The 18,264-nt window shown below is 39.2% G+C and overlaps 1 protein-coding gene across 1 annotated transcript in view; it reads right to left on the bottom strand.

The window, feature by feature from the left end:
- The window catches only part of LOC142142556 (olfactory receptor 2K2-like), a 48,971-nt gene extending 35,194 nt beyond the window's left edge, over positions 1-13,777 (bottom strand). The window contains exons 1-2 of the mRNA XM_075200436.1: positions 13,681-13,777; positions 12,727-12,915 (exon numbers count right to left, since the gene is read on the bottom strand). Of these exons, the coding sequence (XP_075056537.1) occupies positions 12,727-12,915; positions 13,681-13,777 (286 nt within the window). The remainder of the gene's footprint in view (positions 1-12,726; positions 12,916-13,680) is intronic.
- Between the last annotated feature and the right edge of the window lie 4,487 nt (positions 13,778-18,264).

Below are 18,264 nucleotides of genomic sequence, written 5' to 3'. Positions count from 1 at the left end.
TCGCAAAACACCTGCCAAAAGGTTTTGGTCCGGATTTAAGGTTTTGGATTCGGATTTTTTTTGAAAAAAACATAAAAAGTTAAAAAATCAAGTTTTTGGGCTTATTTTCACTCCTACGCTATTATTGACCTCAATAACAATAAATAACAAGCATTTCCACTAATTTACCGTGTATTCTGAACACCTCACAATATAGTTATTAGTCCAAAACGTTGCAACGAGGTATCTTTCTGGACTGCGCAGTGGAGTGGTCCCCACAATATAATAAGAAAACCATCAACTGGTCTTAATCGCATCAAAACATGTACCTGGACTGCGTAGAGGAGTGGGTCACCACAATATAAATTAAAAACTATGAACTTGTATGATTCGCACCAATAATGTACCTGGACTGCGTAGAGGAGTGGGTCACCACAATATAAATTAAAAACCCTGAACTTGTATGATTCACACCAATAAATGTACCTGGACTGCGTAGAGGAGTGGGTCACCACAATATATATAATAAGAAAACCATCAACTGGTATGAATCGCACCGAATAATGTACCTGGACTGCGTAGAGGAGTGGGTCACCACAATATAAATTAAAAACCCTGAACTTGTATGATTCGCACCAATAATGTACCTGGACTGCGTAGAGGAGTGGGTCACCACAATATAAATTAAAAACCCTGAACTTGTATGATTCGCACCAATAATGTACCTGGACTGCGTAGAGGAGTGGGTCACCACAATATAAATTAAAAACCCTGAACTTGTATGATTCGCACCAATAATGTACCTGGACTGCGTAGAGGAGTGGGTCACCACAATATAAATTAAAAACCCTGAACTTGTATGATTCGCACCAATAATGTACCTGGACTGCGTAGAGGAGTGGGTCACCACAATATATATAATAAGAAAACCATCAACTGGTATGAATCTCACCGAATAATGTACCTGGACTGCGTAGAGGAGTGGGTCACCACAATATAAATTAAAAACCCTGAACTTGTATGATTCGCACCAATAATGTACCTGGACTGCGTAGAGGAGTGGGTCACCACAATATAAATTAAAAACCCTGAACTTGTATGATTCGCACCAATAATGTACCTGGACTGCGTAGAGGAGTGGGTCACCACAATATATATAATAAGAAAACCATCAACTGGTATGAATCTCACCGAATAATGTACCTGGACTGCGTAGAGGAGTGGGTCACCACAATATAAATTAAAAACCCTGAACTTGTATGATTCGCACCAATAATGTACCTGGACTGCGTAGAGGAGTGGGTCACCACAATATAAATTAAAAACCCTGAACTTGTATGATTCGCACCAATAATGTACCTGGACTGCGTAGAGGAGTGGGTCACCATAATATAAATTAAAACCCTGAACTTGTATGATTCGCACCAATAATGTACCTGGACTGCATAGAGGAGTGGGTCACCACAATATATATAATAAGAAAACCATCAACTGGTATGAATCTCACCGAATAATGTACCTGGACTGCGTAGAGGAGTGGGTCACCACAATATTATTAAAAAACCCTACACAGGTCTGAATTCCACCCAAAAAGTTTATGGACTGCGTAGTGTAGTGTTCCCCACAATATTATTTAAAATTTTTGCAGCAACAGTCAACGTTGTTTAATATCTGATACACCTCTATCTGGACTGCATAGTGGAGTGGCCCCGGTACCCAATTTGGTACCGGGGCCACAATACCTCCTCCAACCATGGTACAGACCATTCGTCATTGAGATCCCATCAAGTATGTTAAAGACAGACAGGGTCAAAGTGTTATTGGTTGACTTTGTAAACCAAAAAACTGTCCCTGTTGCACATAGTCGTGCAATGAAGACTGACTTTTTCATTTAAAGGCACCATCTTTCAAGTGTAGTGTTTGTAAGTCATATTATACTTTTGGTAATATTGTTTTTTTTTGTTCCTCTTTATGGTAACTACTAATAGAATTAAAGTATTAAATAGAATTAAAGTATTAAATAGAGTGGTATAGAGTGGTAGTGTGGTATAGAGTGGTCCCCACAATATAATAATAAAACCCTCAACTGGTCTGAATTCCACCAAACAAGTATCTGGACTGCGTAGTGGGGTGGCCCCGGTACCCAATTTGATATCGGGGCCACAATACCTCCTCCAATTTCCAAGTGTAGTGTTTATAACATCTTAACACTACACTAATTCTAGCACGTCAAAACCTCTTGTTTTAAATAATGACAGGGCATTTAACTTTTGATTTAATTTATTGAATTTGTTGGCATTTTCTTTTACTTTTTGAACATGGCAAACGACTGTTGAATGGTCACATAATGCCAAAAAAAAAGTTGCAAGATGGAATTGTCCTTGGGCCCTCCCACCTACCCTTATGTTGTTGAAATAGGACATGCACACTTTAACAAACCAATCATTTCAGCGACAGGGCCTACCAAACAACTGTGGCTGAAATGATTGGTTTGTTTGGGCCCCCACACCAATAAAACAATTCATCTCTCCCTGTACAAACTAAACAGGCTCTACTGAGGAAAGATGTCGTCCTCATCCTCAACCTCTGATTCCTCTCCCCCTACAGTGTGTACTTCCTCCTCATCACACATTATCAATTCGTCCCCGCTGGACTCCACAACCACAGTCCCTCTGTACTGTCTGGAGGGCAGTGCTGTACTTCATTGAGGAATTGATTATTCATTTTTATAAACATCATTTTTTCAATGTTGTGAGGAAGCAACCTCCTTCGCCGCTCACTGACCAGGTTCCCCGCTGCACTAAAAACTCTTTCCGAGTACACACTGGAGGGGGGACAACTCAGTTAAAAAATAGAGCCAGTTTGTACAGGGGCTTCCAAACTGCCTTTTGGAGTTCTACCACGTCACTACCTCTAGTTAATTTAGATTGCAAGGCTTGTAAATATAAATACTTTGAAGATAAAAAAAAGCAGGCTGCACAGACTGTGGAGCTAGAAAGTGAAATTAAATGGACCACGTTACTTTGGTGGCTATCTATGCCCCCCCGCCCTACACTTGTAGTTGAATATAAATAAAGCAGCCTGCATAGACTGTAGAACTAAAAATTCAAATATACAAAGAAATGGACAAAGGCAGTTTGGTATCTGTCTGCATCAGATCCCCTTTCCACTAGGAGTAAAACAGAAAACTTTTCAGCCATTATATAATCTAGAATATAAATAGAAATTGAGAAAGGCAATTTGGTATCTGTCTGCATCATAATCATCAACATCCTCCTCAGCGCCAGCTACATCAATATCCTCCTCCCAGTGTACAACATTCACACCTTCATTAGTCAAATCTGTAACTGGACTGTGGGTGATCCTTCCAGCATATGCAGAGGGCGTGCTGCAAATGCTGGATGGAGTCACCTCTTCCCGTACAGTGATGGGAGGGTTCACAACCAACAACACCCTTTGACTCGCCTTGGGGATTTGTGATGTCATCTGTTTAGAAGGCAGAGTTCTTTGCTGTTTTGTTGTTGTTGCTGACAGCATAACTCTCTTAAATTTTTTGTAGGGGGGGGGAGGAGGGCTTAGATCCTTGGGTGAAGCTGGACCACTAGTCATGAACACGGGCCAGGGCCTAAGCCGTTCCTTGCCACTACGTGTCGTAAATGGCATATTGCCAACTTTACGTTTCTCCTCAGATGATTTTAAGTTTCTCTTTTTGCTATTTTTTGAGAACTTGGGCTTTTTGGATTTTACATGCCCTGTACTAGGAGATTGGGCATCGGGCTTGCCAGACGACGTTGATGGCATTTCATCGTCTATGTCATGACTAGTGGCAGCAGCTTCAGCATTAGGAGGAAGTGGGTCTTGATCTTTCCCTACTTTATCCTCCAAATTTTGGTTTTCCATTATATGTAGCACAAGAGAGCGTACCCCAAAGCCACACACACTCGGCAAAGCCTTTAAAAATTATATGCGGCACAGGAGAGTACCACTGGACTTATACTGCTGAATCAGTGAACTTTGTAATAGCAGTACCACTGGACTTATACACTGCTGAATCAGTGAACTTTGTAATAGCAGTACCACTGGACTTATACACTGCTGAATCAGGGAACTGTGTAATAGCAGTACCACTGGACTTCTACACTGCTGAATCAGTGAACTTTGTAATAGCCGTACCACTGAACTTATACACTGCTGAATCAGTGAACTTTGTAATAGCAGTACCACTTAACTTTTACTGCTGAATGTGTAAACTTGGTAATATTGCAGTACCAATGGGCTTATATACTGCTGGATTGGCTTTGCAAATTTGGTTATAATTATTTTATTTATTTATTTTTTATTTAAATTTTTTTATAACTTTTTTTTTATTTTTTAAAAACTTGGGAATAATGGGGAAATAACTATGCCCTTAGAAGCACAGAGCACAGGACACAGCACCACTGGACTGAACAGGACACAGCGCAGGACCCAGCAGCACTACTGAACTCAGCAGGACAGAGCACAGGACACAGCACCACTGGACTGATACTGCAGAATGTGTGAACTTTGTAATATTGCAGAACCACTGGACTTTTACTGCTGAATGTGTGAACTTGGTAATATTGCAGTACCAATGGGCTTATACTGCAGGATTGGTTGTGCAAATTTTGTTGTAATTAAAAAAAAATGTAATTAGTTTTTTGTATTTTTTTTAAATAACTTTTTTTTATTTTTTTAAACACTTTGGAATATTGGGGAAATAACTATGCCCTTAGAAGCACAGAGCACAGGACACAGCACCACTGGACTGAACAGGACACAGCACAGGACCCAGCAGCACCACTGACCTCAGAAGGACAGAGCACAGGACACAGCACCACTGGACTGAGCACAGCACAGCACAGCACAGCACAGAACTTAACTGAACAGCACAGAACTTAACTGAACAGCACGAGATATAGCAGGACAGAGGACCACCTAACACACCCTCCCTCTACCCTAATCAATGCCCGAGTGAAGATGGCGGCGACTAGCGGGGAATTTATAGGATCCGAGTATCGCGAGATCCGACAACGGGATTATGAGTCAGAGCCTCACTTTCAGATTTGAATTTGGCGCCAATACCCGGATCTGTCTCGGATCCGACTCGGATCGGCAACGTTCGGGTGGGCTCGGATTTCATAAATCCGAGTGCGCTCATCTCTATTTAAAACCACCTAGGCTTGTTTCTAAATGCAAACCTTTTTCATGAGATATTCTTTTCTTTAAAAAAGACCCTCTCCTAATCTCTGCAGATGACGTGATTTTTGGAAATCAGTCAGAAAATATAATTTTCAAAGTGACCCATGCAATTGTGACTTCGGCATTGAAAATCTTCAATTTTGGCAAAGTCTCTTTAACACTTAAATTATGACTTTGAAAAGAACAAATCTCCATCTTACAAATGTAAATCGAAACCAGAAAATAAGAGAATCCTGGAACCAGTATATTTAAATATAAAATATTATAAATGTAATCTCCAAAGCATTGTGTTTAATTTTCAATAAAATAAGAAGCAAATACGTACTTAGAAAAATATATTTTTAATTGTAAGTTTTGATTTTGTACCTTATTCTGCATAGGTTCTCAGAACATTTGCTATAAAAGTAAAATCTTCATTATCACCAAAAAATAAAAATTGATGTCTATAACCATGAATTTAGAAGTTTGTTTTGGTGACTGCATTATTACAACAATTATCCTTTTATTCACCCCCAAAAGTAATCTTCCTTTTTTAAACTTAGATAGAATGTCAGCTTGCAAGCAGGGCCCTCTTACCTCTCTGTCAGTATGCATTACCCAGTATTGTTTTATTAATGTGTTTTGCCAATTGCAAAGCGCTACGGAATTTTCTGGCGCTATATAAATAAATGTTAATGATGGTGATGAATGTTTGTTCAGCACCATTTCCGTTGTATAGAATGACACAGGCATTAGAGTGATGTCACATTGACGTTTTAAAAGATAGCGTCTAGTCGCTCCTGATTGAAATAAATAATTTTTTTTGAGCAACAAAGGGAGGATGTCACATGAGCACCTTAATCGTTGAGAGTTTTTTAAAATGCTGAAAGCAGCATTTTGGATAAGTGTCCAGAACCCTTGATGAAAACTCATATCAATTGAAATTTATTATATTTGAGCAGACTGTCACACAGAGTATTGTACTTGCTAATAATAGTCTGAGAGATTTAATATGCGGCAATAGAAACACTTTAAAAATTAGGCATCATCAAATCTTATGCTGGAAAATGTTAATGTGAAAAGTGCCCGTGTGACACTACTACCCGCCAATGAAAATTAGAAGTTTTGTTACAAATTGTTAACATGCCATAGAGTCATTATTATATTTAAATGTGATTTTCAGCATAACTCTCTCTCTCTCTATAGAGTATATAGAGTCAGGATATTTTTAGTGGATGAATACTGAATCACTTTTAAAACCCTGAGGCTATGAATGAACGACTTATTTATCCAACTTTACTAACTGAATTATTTTTCTCAATAAAACTTTATTAGAAATTTTTTTTAATTTTTCTATTTCAGAAGTTTGTCTAGTGTTTGGAAATCTGTAAAATGTGGACTATTAAGATATTTCCCTTTTACATTTATGTCTTTTTTATATGCAAACAATTGCAGGAAGACTAACTACCAATAAAACAGCAAAAAACATTGTATTAATTCTATAGTTGCTGTCAGCGCTTGTCCTTAAATGTACAAATCTAAATATATCTTGCAATAGACATTCGAGAAATTGGTTAATAGCCTGATGAAAACATTTTACTTGTAACCAGACATCAATGGTCCCCATATCCTTCCAGTTCCTACACTCTATTCTCTGAATATCACTGTCATGCTGATAAACCCATGTGCACTCAGCTGACTGCTTAGGAGGCTAAAATGTGACAACATGGTTGGTTTGTAAACTACATATAAATTCCCTTTATAGGATGGGCGGACAGCAGCAATATCATTAATAAACAAAATAGAGAAGAAATATATCCACACTCTGCCTGACCTGCATTGTTTAAGGGACCAGATGCCTGGCAATATAAATGCATCTGAATACACATAGACAACAACTGATTCACCTGTATGTTTATGCAATACTAATATAAATGTACAGACAATACCTTAAGCATGCTCTATCTCTTCTTCTCTTCAGTCCATTCTTCCTTTCCTTTGATTTCTAAAAGACTTTTATAAGTGATTTTAGATGGAATGAAATACTCTGAAGAGATTAATCATTGCAAGACCCAGAGTTATTTTTAGTCACATACATTTATTAACTATGTATTATTTCCCCCTTGTAGATGACATTTAGCAAAGGTCCCCAGATGACACAGAGGAGCAACAGATCATTATTCAGCCATTTGTTACCAGAAAACATTTCACAATTTCACTAGTTGCTAGTTAAACTGAGAATATATTTGTAACTACTTTTTGTACCAATGTAAGTGTTATATCACATTTGTGTGAAGAACAGAGATTACGGCTGAGCCTTTGTGGTACTGCACTGTTCCATGTCTAGTTTTTTCCCAGCTATATTACTTCATTGTGACAAAAGATTGGTACTAGGAACCATTAATAAAGTTTAAGCTCCACTCGGGATAACTTTCTTCTGATATGGGACATCCACTATGAGTTCTAATGCCCATGTGGGTAGTCCCAGTATAATGCAGATTGCCTGTTCTGTGATGCCCTAATGTATGACTACTATGATGATCTTAGCGACACAATTGTCCGGATATGAGGATATGGAAGATGGTTTCCGGGGCTAAAGAGGGAAGAAGGGCCATTTTCCAGTAGCAGTTTAAGTTGGGGAATTAACAGGATCCATCCTTTCTCCAGTACTAACTGACTACTGTTCCCTAATTGTTCCGTGCATAGTTTCTCATAGGAGCCAACCTTAGCAAGATACCAAACGGGGAGCAAAAGGGTTCCATCCACTCAGCCAATCCACCCTAGATAAGCGGAGACAATGGCATTCTTTCCCTGAGGAACTAAACACCAACACCATGAAGGACCATTGGGTGAGGTAAGAAGGGGGTATAAGAGCTTCAAGCTGGGGAAGGAAAGGTTGTTGCTTTAAAAGTGGCTATCTATGACCATAGTCCCATTTAGTCCTCTGTGGTGTCAACCTCTGGGTATCATTGGAAGCGTATTATTTTATGTGTGATTTGTGAGGTTCATGCTCACTGTGACTGCATCACATTTTCCTCATGTTCTTTCACTGTTGCATTCACACGAGCCTGAAGAATTGCTGAGACAAGTTAACACTGCCACTCTCGAGAATAACTTGTCTCTTCTTATGGTTTGCTCAATTTTCAATCTACTGTAGGATTTTGGTTGCAATCTGGATGAATGTACAGATCCGTCATGTACAGAATTTGATGCACAGGTGTTCGGTTTTATTTACATATTTTAATGAGTTTTTGATTGCTTTATGTGAGAAATGTTCATCCTACTGTTGCTCAGTTTTATTTGACAGTTTTGAATTTAGAGCTGTACTTCTCAGTTCTTTAGCATAGTATTACGGTTGTTTTATAAATCTCCTCCATTGAGTCTGTGTAGTTTTAGACAACCGGCTAGAAACAATGCATGATTGAGCTGGAGACTTATACTAATAGACTTATTCTAAATACAGTAAAAATACAGATGCTTCCATAAAGCATGGTGATGCAGAAGGCCTAAAACCATTCAGCAATTACTGTGCGAGTGTACACCTGTATTCAACAAGGGATGTTTCTTCAGATCCACTTGCAGTTAAATACACACGTGAGTAACCCTGAATTACATTTGTTTCTAAAAAAAACTCACAATCCGTTCAATTCGCATGCCTTAGTGAATCAGGCCCACAGATTCCAGAGCAGAATTAGTACCACTTTTGCTAACATTTTGTGGCTAAAGAAGAATTTCTGTAAACTTAACATGAGCAACTTTAAAATAATCATCCTACAGGACTTCTCCAATGCACTTTCATCGACGATCCTACTGGCCCTTAGGCATCTTTATCAGTACAACTAAGTGAAACTAGCAGTAATGATGTATGAACAGACACATCTTCTATATTGTCCCAGACCAGCCTCCTCACATGCGCATTTCCTACCAGAGAACACATATGAGTTTGCTAAGATAACAACTGTTCATTTGCATGTAATCAGTACCAGGGTAATGCCACTCATGTCAATCATTCCTTGTGTTTTGGATACAAAGTGGGAATTACCCCTCACAGGCACCTGACAGCTTTATTTGTTATTCCCTGATGGCATTGGGTAAGGATATCCCCAAATGTAACACCACCAAATATATATAAATATATATGGGTTAGACATAATAGTTCATTCAGTACTGCTATGCTGTGATGTTGCAGATATATGTGGGTGTATGTACCTGTATTCATTTATTTGAGGGGACATTGACCTGTTTACACACCAACACTGTGGGGAACTTGGTCACAGTGAGGACACAACAAAGAGTTCCCCACAAAACTTGTCAATACTAGTCAAAGCAGACACGCTTGCTGATGTACCTGGCATCAAAATCTGGCATGTCCCTGTGAGAGACTATTGTCAGAACAAAAGTGTGTGTTTTCCTAATGTGGAGGGGACAGTGTGTACCACTGGATGTCAGTGGAACAGTAGCGTTCGAACACATGTGTGCCGGTAGTGAAGGAGATTGCAGCTTTCCCACCCTTTTACACATGTGTGGAACATGTCTCAAATCTTACCTTTCACTAAAGATGTAAAAAAGATGCATGTGTATCTCAATGAGAAATAGCAAGCGCACCAAAGCAATTTATCCACCGAGCCTACGCTTAACAACTGGGCATTGCTTGCAAATGTCACCATGGCACAGGTGATCTTGTTCAGTTGAAGAAGGAAAGGTGAAGTTTTCGAGATGTTGTTGACTACCTTCTCTTCAAGAGAGACTTCGAATCTCTACGAAGATGTTGCCCTAGTGCTTTTTGAGCTTGCGAAAAATCTCTGCTCGCACTTAACATAGATTGAAATCCAGGGAAAATTAGGGAGAAAAGTTCCAATCCTACTGACACCAACAATGCAAAGTGGAACAAAACTTATTGCAAAGAAGCCTGAAGAATGTGGAGTGGCTACCTCAAATATCTATATGTTTGCCAGACCTGTTGTGTTCTCATATTTCAGAGGGTCAGATTGCATATGCCTGCTTGCCTGGGAGTGTAGGGCTAAATATCCCTATTCTATTTTTTTTTTAGGCTTTTTACCCTTCTCATCAACCCATATATGGCAACAACCAGCAATCCTTCTTCATATATATGCTGGTATATTTCATCTATAATCTTTTCAATACCTAAATTATACCTCCACGTGTGTCTATTAAGTATTTAGGTATTGTGCCATGATCACCTACTCCTTCTCAAATATATTATCATAGAAAATTTGCATAGTTGATTTTCTCATTTAAGCCTATTGGCATCATAATATCCAGCATAGTAATTCAGTGGTAAGATCACTCCCTCTAATTCCTAAGGAATATTTTTCCATGTCAAAGGTCACAATATCTGTTATATAACCTCCGTGTTTGCTTTTAAAGTGTCTGGCAACTGTTATTTCCATTAATTTTCAGGATCTAGGGCACATAAGAAAATAATTATGATGAGATCAGAATTTGAATTTCCAAAAGTAGATGAACCCAAAGTACCAACATTCTATATGTTGCCAAAGGTACACAACAATGAGAAGACACCACCAGGAAGGTCCATCATATCAGGTATTGGGGGATTAATGGAACAGGCAAGTGTGTTTATTGATTGAAATGACACAAAAAAGAATCTACGAGTTAAAGCGTTTTAATTATTTGCAAAAAACGTATGCTTTCATAAAATTATTTCATTATTACACCTAAAGGGACTGATAGTGCCTCCAACACAGAACCCTTATGCTTTTCTTTTTTTTGCATAGGAGAAATGTACTTACATTAAAGGAAAAAATTATAAACTTACATCTATGCTACGAATATCACTGTGATGCACATGAAATCATGTGCACTTACCTCATTGCTTAGGAGGCTAACATGTGACAACAAGGTTAGTTTGTAAACTATACCTAAATATTCCATTATAGGCTGGATGGACAGCAGTCAGGACAATATCATTAATAAACAAAATAGATGCCTGCACTCTAGCTGGGCTGCACTCTTTAGAGGACCATGTGTATGGCAATAGAAATGCATATTTGAAAATATATGAATACAAATAGGCAATAACAGTTCTATCTATATTTATATGAGGCACTAAATTTTCCATGCAACTGGTCATAGAAACAAAGAATTTGACAGCAGATAAGAATCACTTGGCCCATCTAGTCTGCCCAGTTTTTAACCTATGGTAACCTAAAACACTATTTTATCCTTAGTTCTTTGTAAGGATATCCTCATATCTGAGGATGTTTAAATTGCTCTACTCTATTAGCCTCAACCACCTCTGATGGGAGGCTAATCCAAATTTCCACTACCCTTTCTGTGAAGTAGTTTTTCCTCAAATTTCCTCTGAACCTACTACCCTCCAGTGTCAGTACATGTCCTCGTGTTCTAAAATGTATCTTCCTTTGAAGAATGTTTCCCTCCTGTATCTTATTAAACCTGTTCTCTTCTCTGCTCCAAACTATACATATTAAGGTAATTTAGTTTTTCCAGGTAAGTTTTGTGCTGTAGGCCATGGACCACTTTTGTTGCCCTTCTTTGTACAATGTCTAATGTATTTATATCCTTCTGGAGATATGTCTTCCAGAATTGAGCAAAGTATGATGAGGCCGTACCAATGACCTATACAGTGGTATTATTAATTCTTTCTTTTTGCTACTGATTCTTCTCCCTATGCAATCAAGCATCTGACTTGCCTTTCTCATTGCTTTGTTACATTGTTAACCTGACTTTAAGTCATCTGAAATAGTGAAACCTAGATCCCTTTCCTCCTCAGTAGTTCCCATTATACTATATTTAGGCTTTGGGTTTTTGAGACCCAAGTGCATGATTTTGCATTTTTTGGTATTAAACTGTAGTTGCCACTGTCTTGACCATTCCTTTAGTCTACCTAGATCATCAAACATTTATTTTAGCCCTCCTGGTGTGTCTACCCTCTTACATATGTTTGTGCTATCTGCAAAAAGGCATACTTTCCCTTCAATACCATTTGCAATGTCTACAATAAATATATCAAAAGCACTGATCCAAGTACAGGTTCTTGGGGTACTCCAATGGTAACCTTTCCCTCTAGTGAATGTACTCCATTTACTATAACTCTCTGTTTTCTACCCTGCAACCAATATCTTATTCATTCAACCATCTTTGAATCCAGTCTCAAGCTTTCAAGTTTATTTAGCAGTCTGTGATGTGGGACAGTGACAGAAGCCTTACTAAAACCTAGATAAGCTACATCTACGGCCCCCCCTTGATCTATTACTTTAATTACCCAGTCAAAAAAGTCAATAAGATTTATTTGACGTGATCTCCCCCCAGTAAATCCTGCTGTTTGGGTTCCTGTAAGTTACTGGACTTGAGATATTTTACAACTCTTAATTTTAAGAGTGTTTCTATCAATTTCCTACCACTGGTGTAAGGCTCACTGGTCTGTAATTGCTTGCCTCTTCCTTGCTTCCACATTTGTACAGTGGGACAACATTCACTCTTTTCCAGTCCTCTGGAATTACTCCTGTAGCTAGTGACTTATTGAATAAATCTGTTAATGGTGTTTACCAGCACCCCATTTAAGCTCTTTTGCTATCCTTGGATGTATCCCATCTGGCCCCATTGGTTTATCCACTTTTAGCTTTGAGAGCTCTGTTTGGACCTTCTCCTCTGTAAATGTACTTGTATCTATCTCATTTTTAGGAATATACTTGCAACTTAACTGTGGTCCCTTCACCTCTTTTTCTGTAGTGAATACTGAGAAAAAATAATTATTAAGATGATCTGCTATTATCTTGTCTCCCTTAACAAGACCCTCACTCTCTGTCTTTAGTCTTATTATTCCTCGTTTTGTTTTTCTTCTTTCACTTACATACCTAAAAAAAAGTATTACCCCTTTACCTACTGAATGGACCATTTTCACTTCAGCTTGTGTCTTTGCACATCTGACTACCTTCTTAGCCTCCTTCTGTCTAGCAAGATACACCTCTTTTTCTTCACTATTTTGAGTCTGCTTATATTCCCTAAAAGCCATCTTTGTTTTCTTTCACAATACTTGCTACTTCTTTTGCAAAGCACACTGGCTTGATTTTCCTTGTGCTTTTCTTAACCTTTTTGATACCATGCTTTAATTATTGCACTTTTTAATTTTTTCCAGCACTCCTTTCAAGTTCTTCTACTCTGCCAAAGAGTCATTTACACATTTTCCTATCTCTACAAAGTCTAAAATCTAACACCTTTTTTTTGTGCGGTATGAGTCGGTCTCTGTCTTTATACTAAACCATACTGCTTGATGATCACTGGATCCTAGATTCTCACCCACATTTACATCAGATATTCTGTCACCATTTGTAAGAATTAAGTCTATTGCGTCTTTGCGAGTGGGATCTCTCACCATTTGCATGAGGGATGCTCTCTGCAATGAGTTCAGAATGACCCTACTTCTAGTGGAACTTGCAAAAGACCCCCTCCCAGTTCACATCATGTAGTTTAAAGTTTCCCATGATTATTACCTCTTCTTACCTTTATTGATGTCCTGCAATAAATTCCTGTCCAGTTCTTCTTCCTGACCTGGTGGGCTATAGATCACCCCTGTATAAGGAATAGCCTTGTCCCCCATTTCTATGGTCTCCCAAAGAGATTTATGCTTTTTTTTCACATACATTTCTTCCCCTCCTCCGATTCTTTCCACTCTGTCCTTTCTAAATAAAATATATCCTAGTATAGCTAGTCCCCAATCAGGTGTAATAGCCGCAAGATCCAGATCATCCCTTGTCATTAAAGCATTTAGTTCTGGAATTGTATTTCCTAAGCTTCTAGCATTAGCACACATAAGAGTTTTGTTTGCACATCTTCTGTTCCTAACTTCTATATTTATCTCTCTCTCTCTATGTTTAGTTTATTTTGATCTGCATTGTGTTCTGTTGCTTTGGATATGTTTTCTATACTATTAACCTGCTGAAAGGATACATCTTGGTTTGGGGAGCAGATTGTTTTATTCCTGTTTAGTTCACTGCCCCCCTCTGGTAGTTTAAATAGTTCCTGATGAAGCTTTCAAACTGTTCACTTAGTATTCTGGTTCCCTTTGAAGATGGGTGCAGGCCGTCACTTTTGTATAGACCCCTATATTGCCAGATGGCATGATTTTAGCTACACATTAAATTTTCTTATACAGTGAGTTCTATCTTCACCTCTGTGCACTGGTAATACTGCTGAAAACGTTACTGTGGCTGCCACCTGTTTTAGAGCAGTCCCTAACATTCTAAATTCATCTTTTACTACCATGACTTCAGCATTATCCAGATCGTTTGTCCCTAGGTGGACAATAACATCCACCACCCCATCTGTTCTTGCTGCTTTCACAATTCTTCACATGATATCTTTATTCCTTGGAGCTGTGGCTCCAGGTAAGCACCATACTTGCTTCTCTACTTCAGTAGCTTTTCCCAGATGTATGCCTCTTATATTGGAATCCCTCAAGAGAAGTGCAGTCCTTTTTGGAGATTTTATTTTCCTGTTCCTATAGCTAGTAGAAGTATCCATATCCTCATGATCTGTGTTACCTATATTATCTGTACATTCCAGCCCTGCAAGAGCAGAATATGAGTTTTGCAATGGCACAGTTTGTGTAATGTGTCTGTGTCCCTCTGGATATTTTCAACTTTCAGAGCTTACAGTAGTCCAGGCAGAAGGTCTTCTGGGGACTCTCTAAGGCAGTGGTGGTCTCAAGGATACAGACATCCTACATACCTTAGCCTGCAGATTGGCTATTGCCTCCCGCAACAAAGAAAATTGCCTACAGATCGGACAGTAGTTGTGTTTCCCGCAAAACAAATTCATTACAACTTCTGCACTAGTCCAAACATTGTATCACATGCTAAATGTAGCGTCAATATTCATGCACCTGTTTCTGTATTCTAACTCACATTTCACTTAAGTTTGCAAGCTGTTTCACTTTAAGATGCAAGCTTCTACAATGAGCAAGCTCCAATTAGTTTTTTGCCTATTAATATAGAATCTCAGACATCTGATTACAATAGATCCAGACCCTCCTCCTAGTTTCTCTTCACACCTAGTTTTGAACACCTAGAAAGAATGCACAGCACAGAAACAACACAAAAAGATTCAAACTGAGATACATATACAGTAGATAGATAGGATATTGTGGTCCGTCTTAAAATAAAAGGCGTACATAGGACACTGGTGTTATCTTTTGCCCACTTTGTAAACTACATCAAACTTTCTAATAAATTTCTGATGCTCTGATACCATCTTGCGGTCACTCCACATAATGCACCATCTCTAATTTTCATCTAGGAAGGCAACACCACCTTGTGTCCATTCTGCATTGTATTCAACCTTCTACCAGAAATATAATGCCATCTTGTGACTAATATATATATATTACGTTTTCTGTTTCAAAATAACATCTGCCATTGGAGACCAACTTATATACTGCGGTGATCAGAATCCAATCTCAGAGTGTTGTGGACATCATCTGACCAACTCTAAATGGTTTTGAAAGTAGGCTATAAAAGCAATTGGTCTTATAAGATCTCCTTCAAGCAAGGCGATAAAAATGCTGTAAAACCATCCTTTGGTCTGGTGTGTGGACCTCCCACCATTGGAACATTACCTGTATACCAATTTCATTTTAGCCATCTTCACTCTATCTCCACATCGTACAAAAATGCCCAAGAATGAAAAGATCAACTCACAATCTTTATTCAAGTATCTAACTTTGAGCCATCCCAATCCATCTAGGAGGGCATCTTTAACCTAAGACAATGGCAGTTTGGACTCTGTTCTTGAGGGTCCCACTGCTCACTCTACCAAAGCGAACATTGCTACTATTCTTTCTGAAATGAAGAACATCAAAGAAAATATTAAGAAGGAGGTCACTAAGGCCACATCCAATATGCACTCAAAACTAGCGGATCTCGGCACCCGGGTTGACACACTAGAGAGATCACAGGAAGAGATTATTCAATTTCAACAATCAGCCGAAGAAGAATTTGCATACATATGTAACAGCCTCCTGTCTCTAACGAACAAACAGGAGGACGCTGAAAACAGAGGCCAGCGCAACAACCTCAGAATCAGAAACATCCCAGAAACCATTGAAGGGCCCCAGATTGAGGGCTTTCTCTTTCACCTCTACTGTATGCTGGCTCCCTTCATATCCGATTATCCATTTATCCTTGATAGAGTGCATCGGACATTTCACTCCTGCTCTCAAGATCCTAACACACCGAGAGACATCATCCTTCGTCTACACCACTATAAGGCGAAAGAACAAATTCTTCTAGAGGCAAGGCGACATTCTGAGATTCTAATGGACGGCTTTAAGATACTTGTCTTCCAAGATTTAGCTCCCAACACCTTAACTAAATGAAGAGAACTCAAAGAAGTGACCCAAACCCTTTGTGAAAATAACATCATATATAGGTGGGGATTCCCTTTCTCCCTCTAAGTTCAAAAAGAGTGTTGGGTGCTGTTGGCTAAATCTTTCGATGATGCCCGGTCAGTTCTGCAGAAATTGAATCTCCAACTACCTACTTCTCCATATCCACCAAGACCATCTGAAGAAGGAGCCACACATTTGCCTCAAATTGCGCCAAGATCAGTCTGGCGCTCACTCTCATCCAAATCAAGCAACCCTCCCATCAGCTGAACAATTCTTAGTTACCCATGTTTACTCTTCTTAGAAACTCATGGGTTTTTTTTTTGCAAGGTTTCAGACAAGCACTAAATGCTTTGGAATTACTAGACTCCTAAAGACTCCAGTGAAAACACATTAGCTCTCCAGTGCAATCTCCTCTATATTACTGCATGCATTGCCTCTATTGTGCTCTTGTCTGTTCCTTTTTGTCTCCTGTTCTGCAGGTACTGGAGCCCCTTGCCAACATGTAAACTTTCTGACCTTCAACCTACGTGTCTACCTGACCAAGTGTCCTGCTACTTGTTATTTGTTTATACTCAACTACAGCTAAGTTCTCTGCTGTACTTTATTGTTCTCAGCATGTATTATGACTTACAAAGATTGGTATTGTGTTTTATTATACCATAATTATTGTTTTGCACTAATATTCCACCTCATAAATATGGTTTTGTTCACTGTTTTGGTCCTACCACACACCTTGGACCATTGCTCTCCACACACACCTTTAACAACCTAGTGGTTGCCAGGGCCACATCAGCCCTTCTGGTCATTAAGGCCAGCCTCGAACACTTTTGGCTAACTAGCCGTCCACCTACCTGGGTCCGATTCCTCAGGCTGTCCGATTCCTCCACATTGATGATCCTAGCCCTCAAATCCTCACCCCACTACAGCCCCCACCACCACCACCCCCTGACGCCGACCTCTTGGGCTCCAGGTGGCCCAAAACTCTCATGTCTATCTCAGTTCTGTATAGTATCCCTATCTATCTCTTATGGAAATTAAAATCTTCACTCTAAATGTAAAGGGACTGAACTGTCCACATAAGAGGACTATCCTGTTTCAACCTATCCGACAACTAAAAGGTGACATAGTGTTTCTACAGGAAACCCATTTCTCTGGTATTCGCCAACCTGAACTCACATCTAAAGACTACCCATGTTCTTATTTCGCCTGTGACCCAATACTCAAAAGAATGGAGTTGCAATCCTCTTTGCAAAACAACTTCTATGTAAACCGTCTAAGGAGATTAGAGACCCAGAGGGGCACTATGTACTCCTTGTAGGGGAACTTGATAATATCCCTTATACTATCATTGATGTGTATGCCCCCAACTCAAATCAGTCCCATTTTCTCCAAACCATAGGCGACCTACTATCTCTACATTACAGGTGTTGAGTGGTTTTGGCAGCAGACTTTAATGCCACACTAGATAACCATCTGGACAGATCCCAACCTCCACCTAAATCTATCCTTCAGAGTGTTGCCGTCAACTCCAAAGCTTTAAGAGCACTTCTTTCCTTGCACCTCTTGTTGGATGCATGGAGGGTTGAGGAACCCACTGCTAGAAATTACTTTTTTCTTCTCCCCGGTTTACTGTGAGTACACCCACCTGGACGTGGTCTTTCTGTGTGTTGTGGGCACTTAGTCTGGGCTACGGCAGTTTA

The sequence above is a fragment of the Mixophyes fleayi genome, chromosome 3, assembly GCF_038048845.1.
Source record: "Mixophyes fleayi isolate aMixFle1 chromosome 3, aMixFle1.hap1, whole genome shotgun sequence".
Classification (NCBI taxonomy): Eukaryota; Metazoa; Chordata; class Amphibia; order Anura; family Limnodynastidae; genus Mixophyes; species Mixophyes fleayi.
The sequence above is the reverse complement of the archived record's forward strand: the minus strand, read 5'-3'. Positions and strand labels throughout refer to the sequence as shown.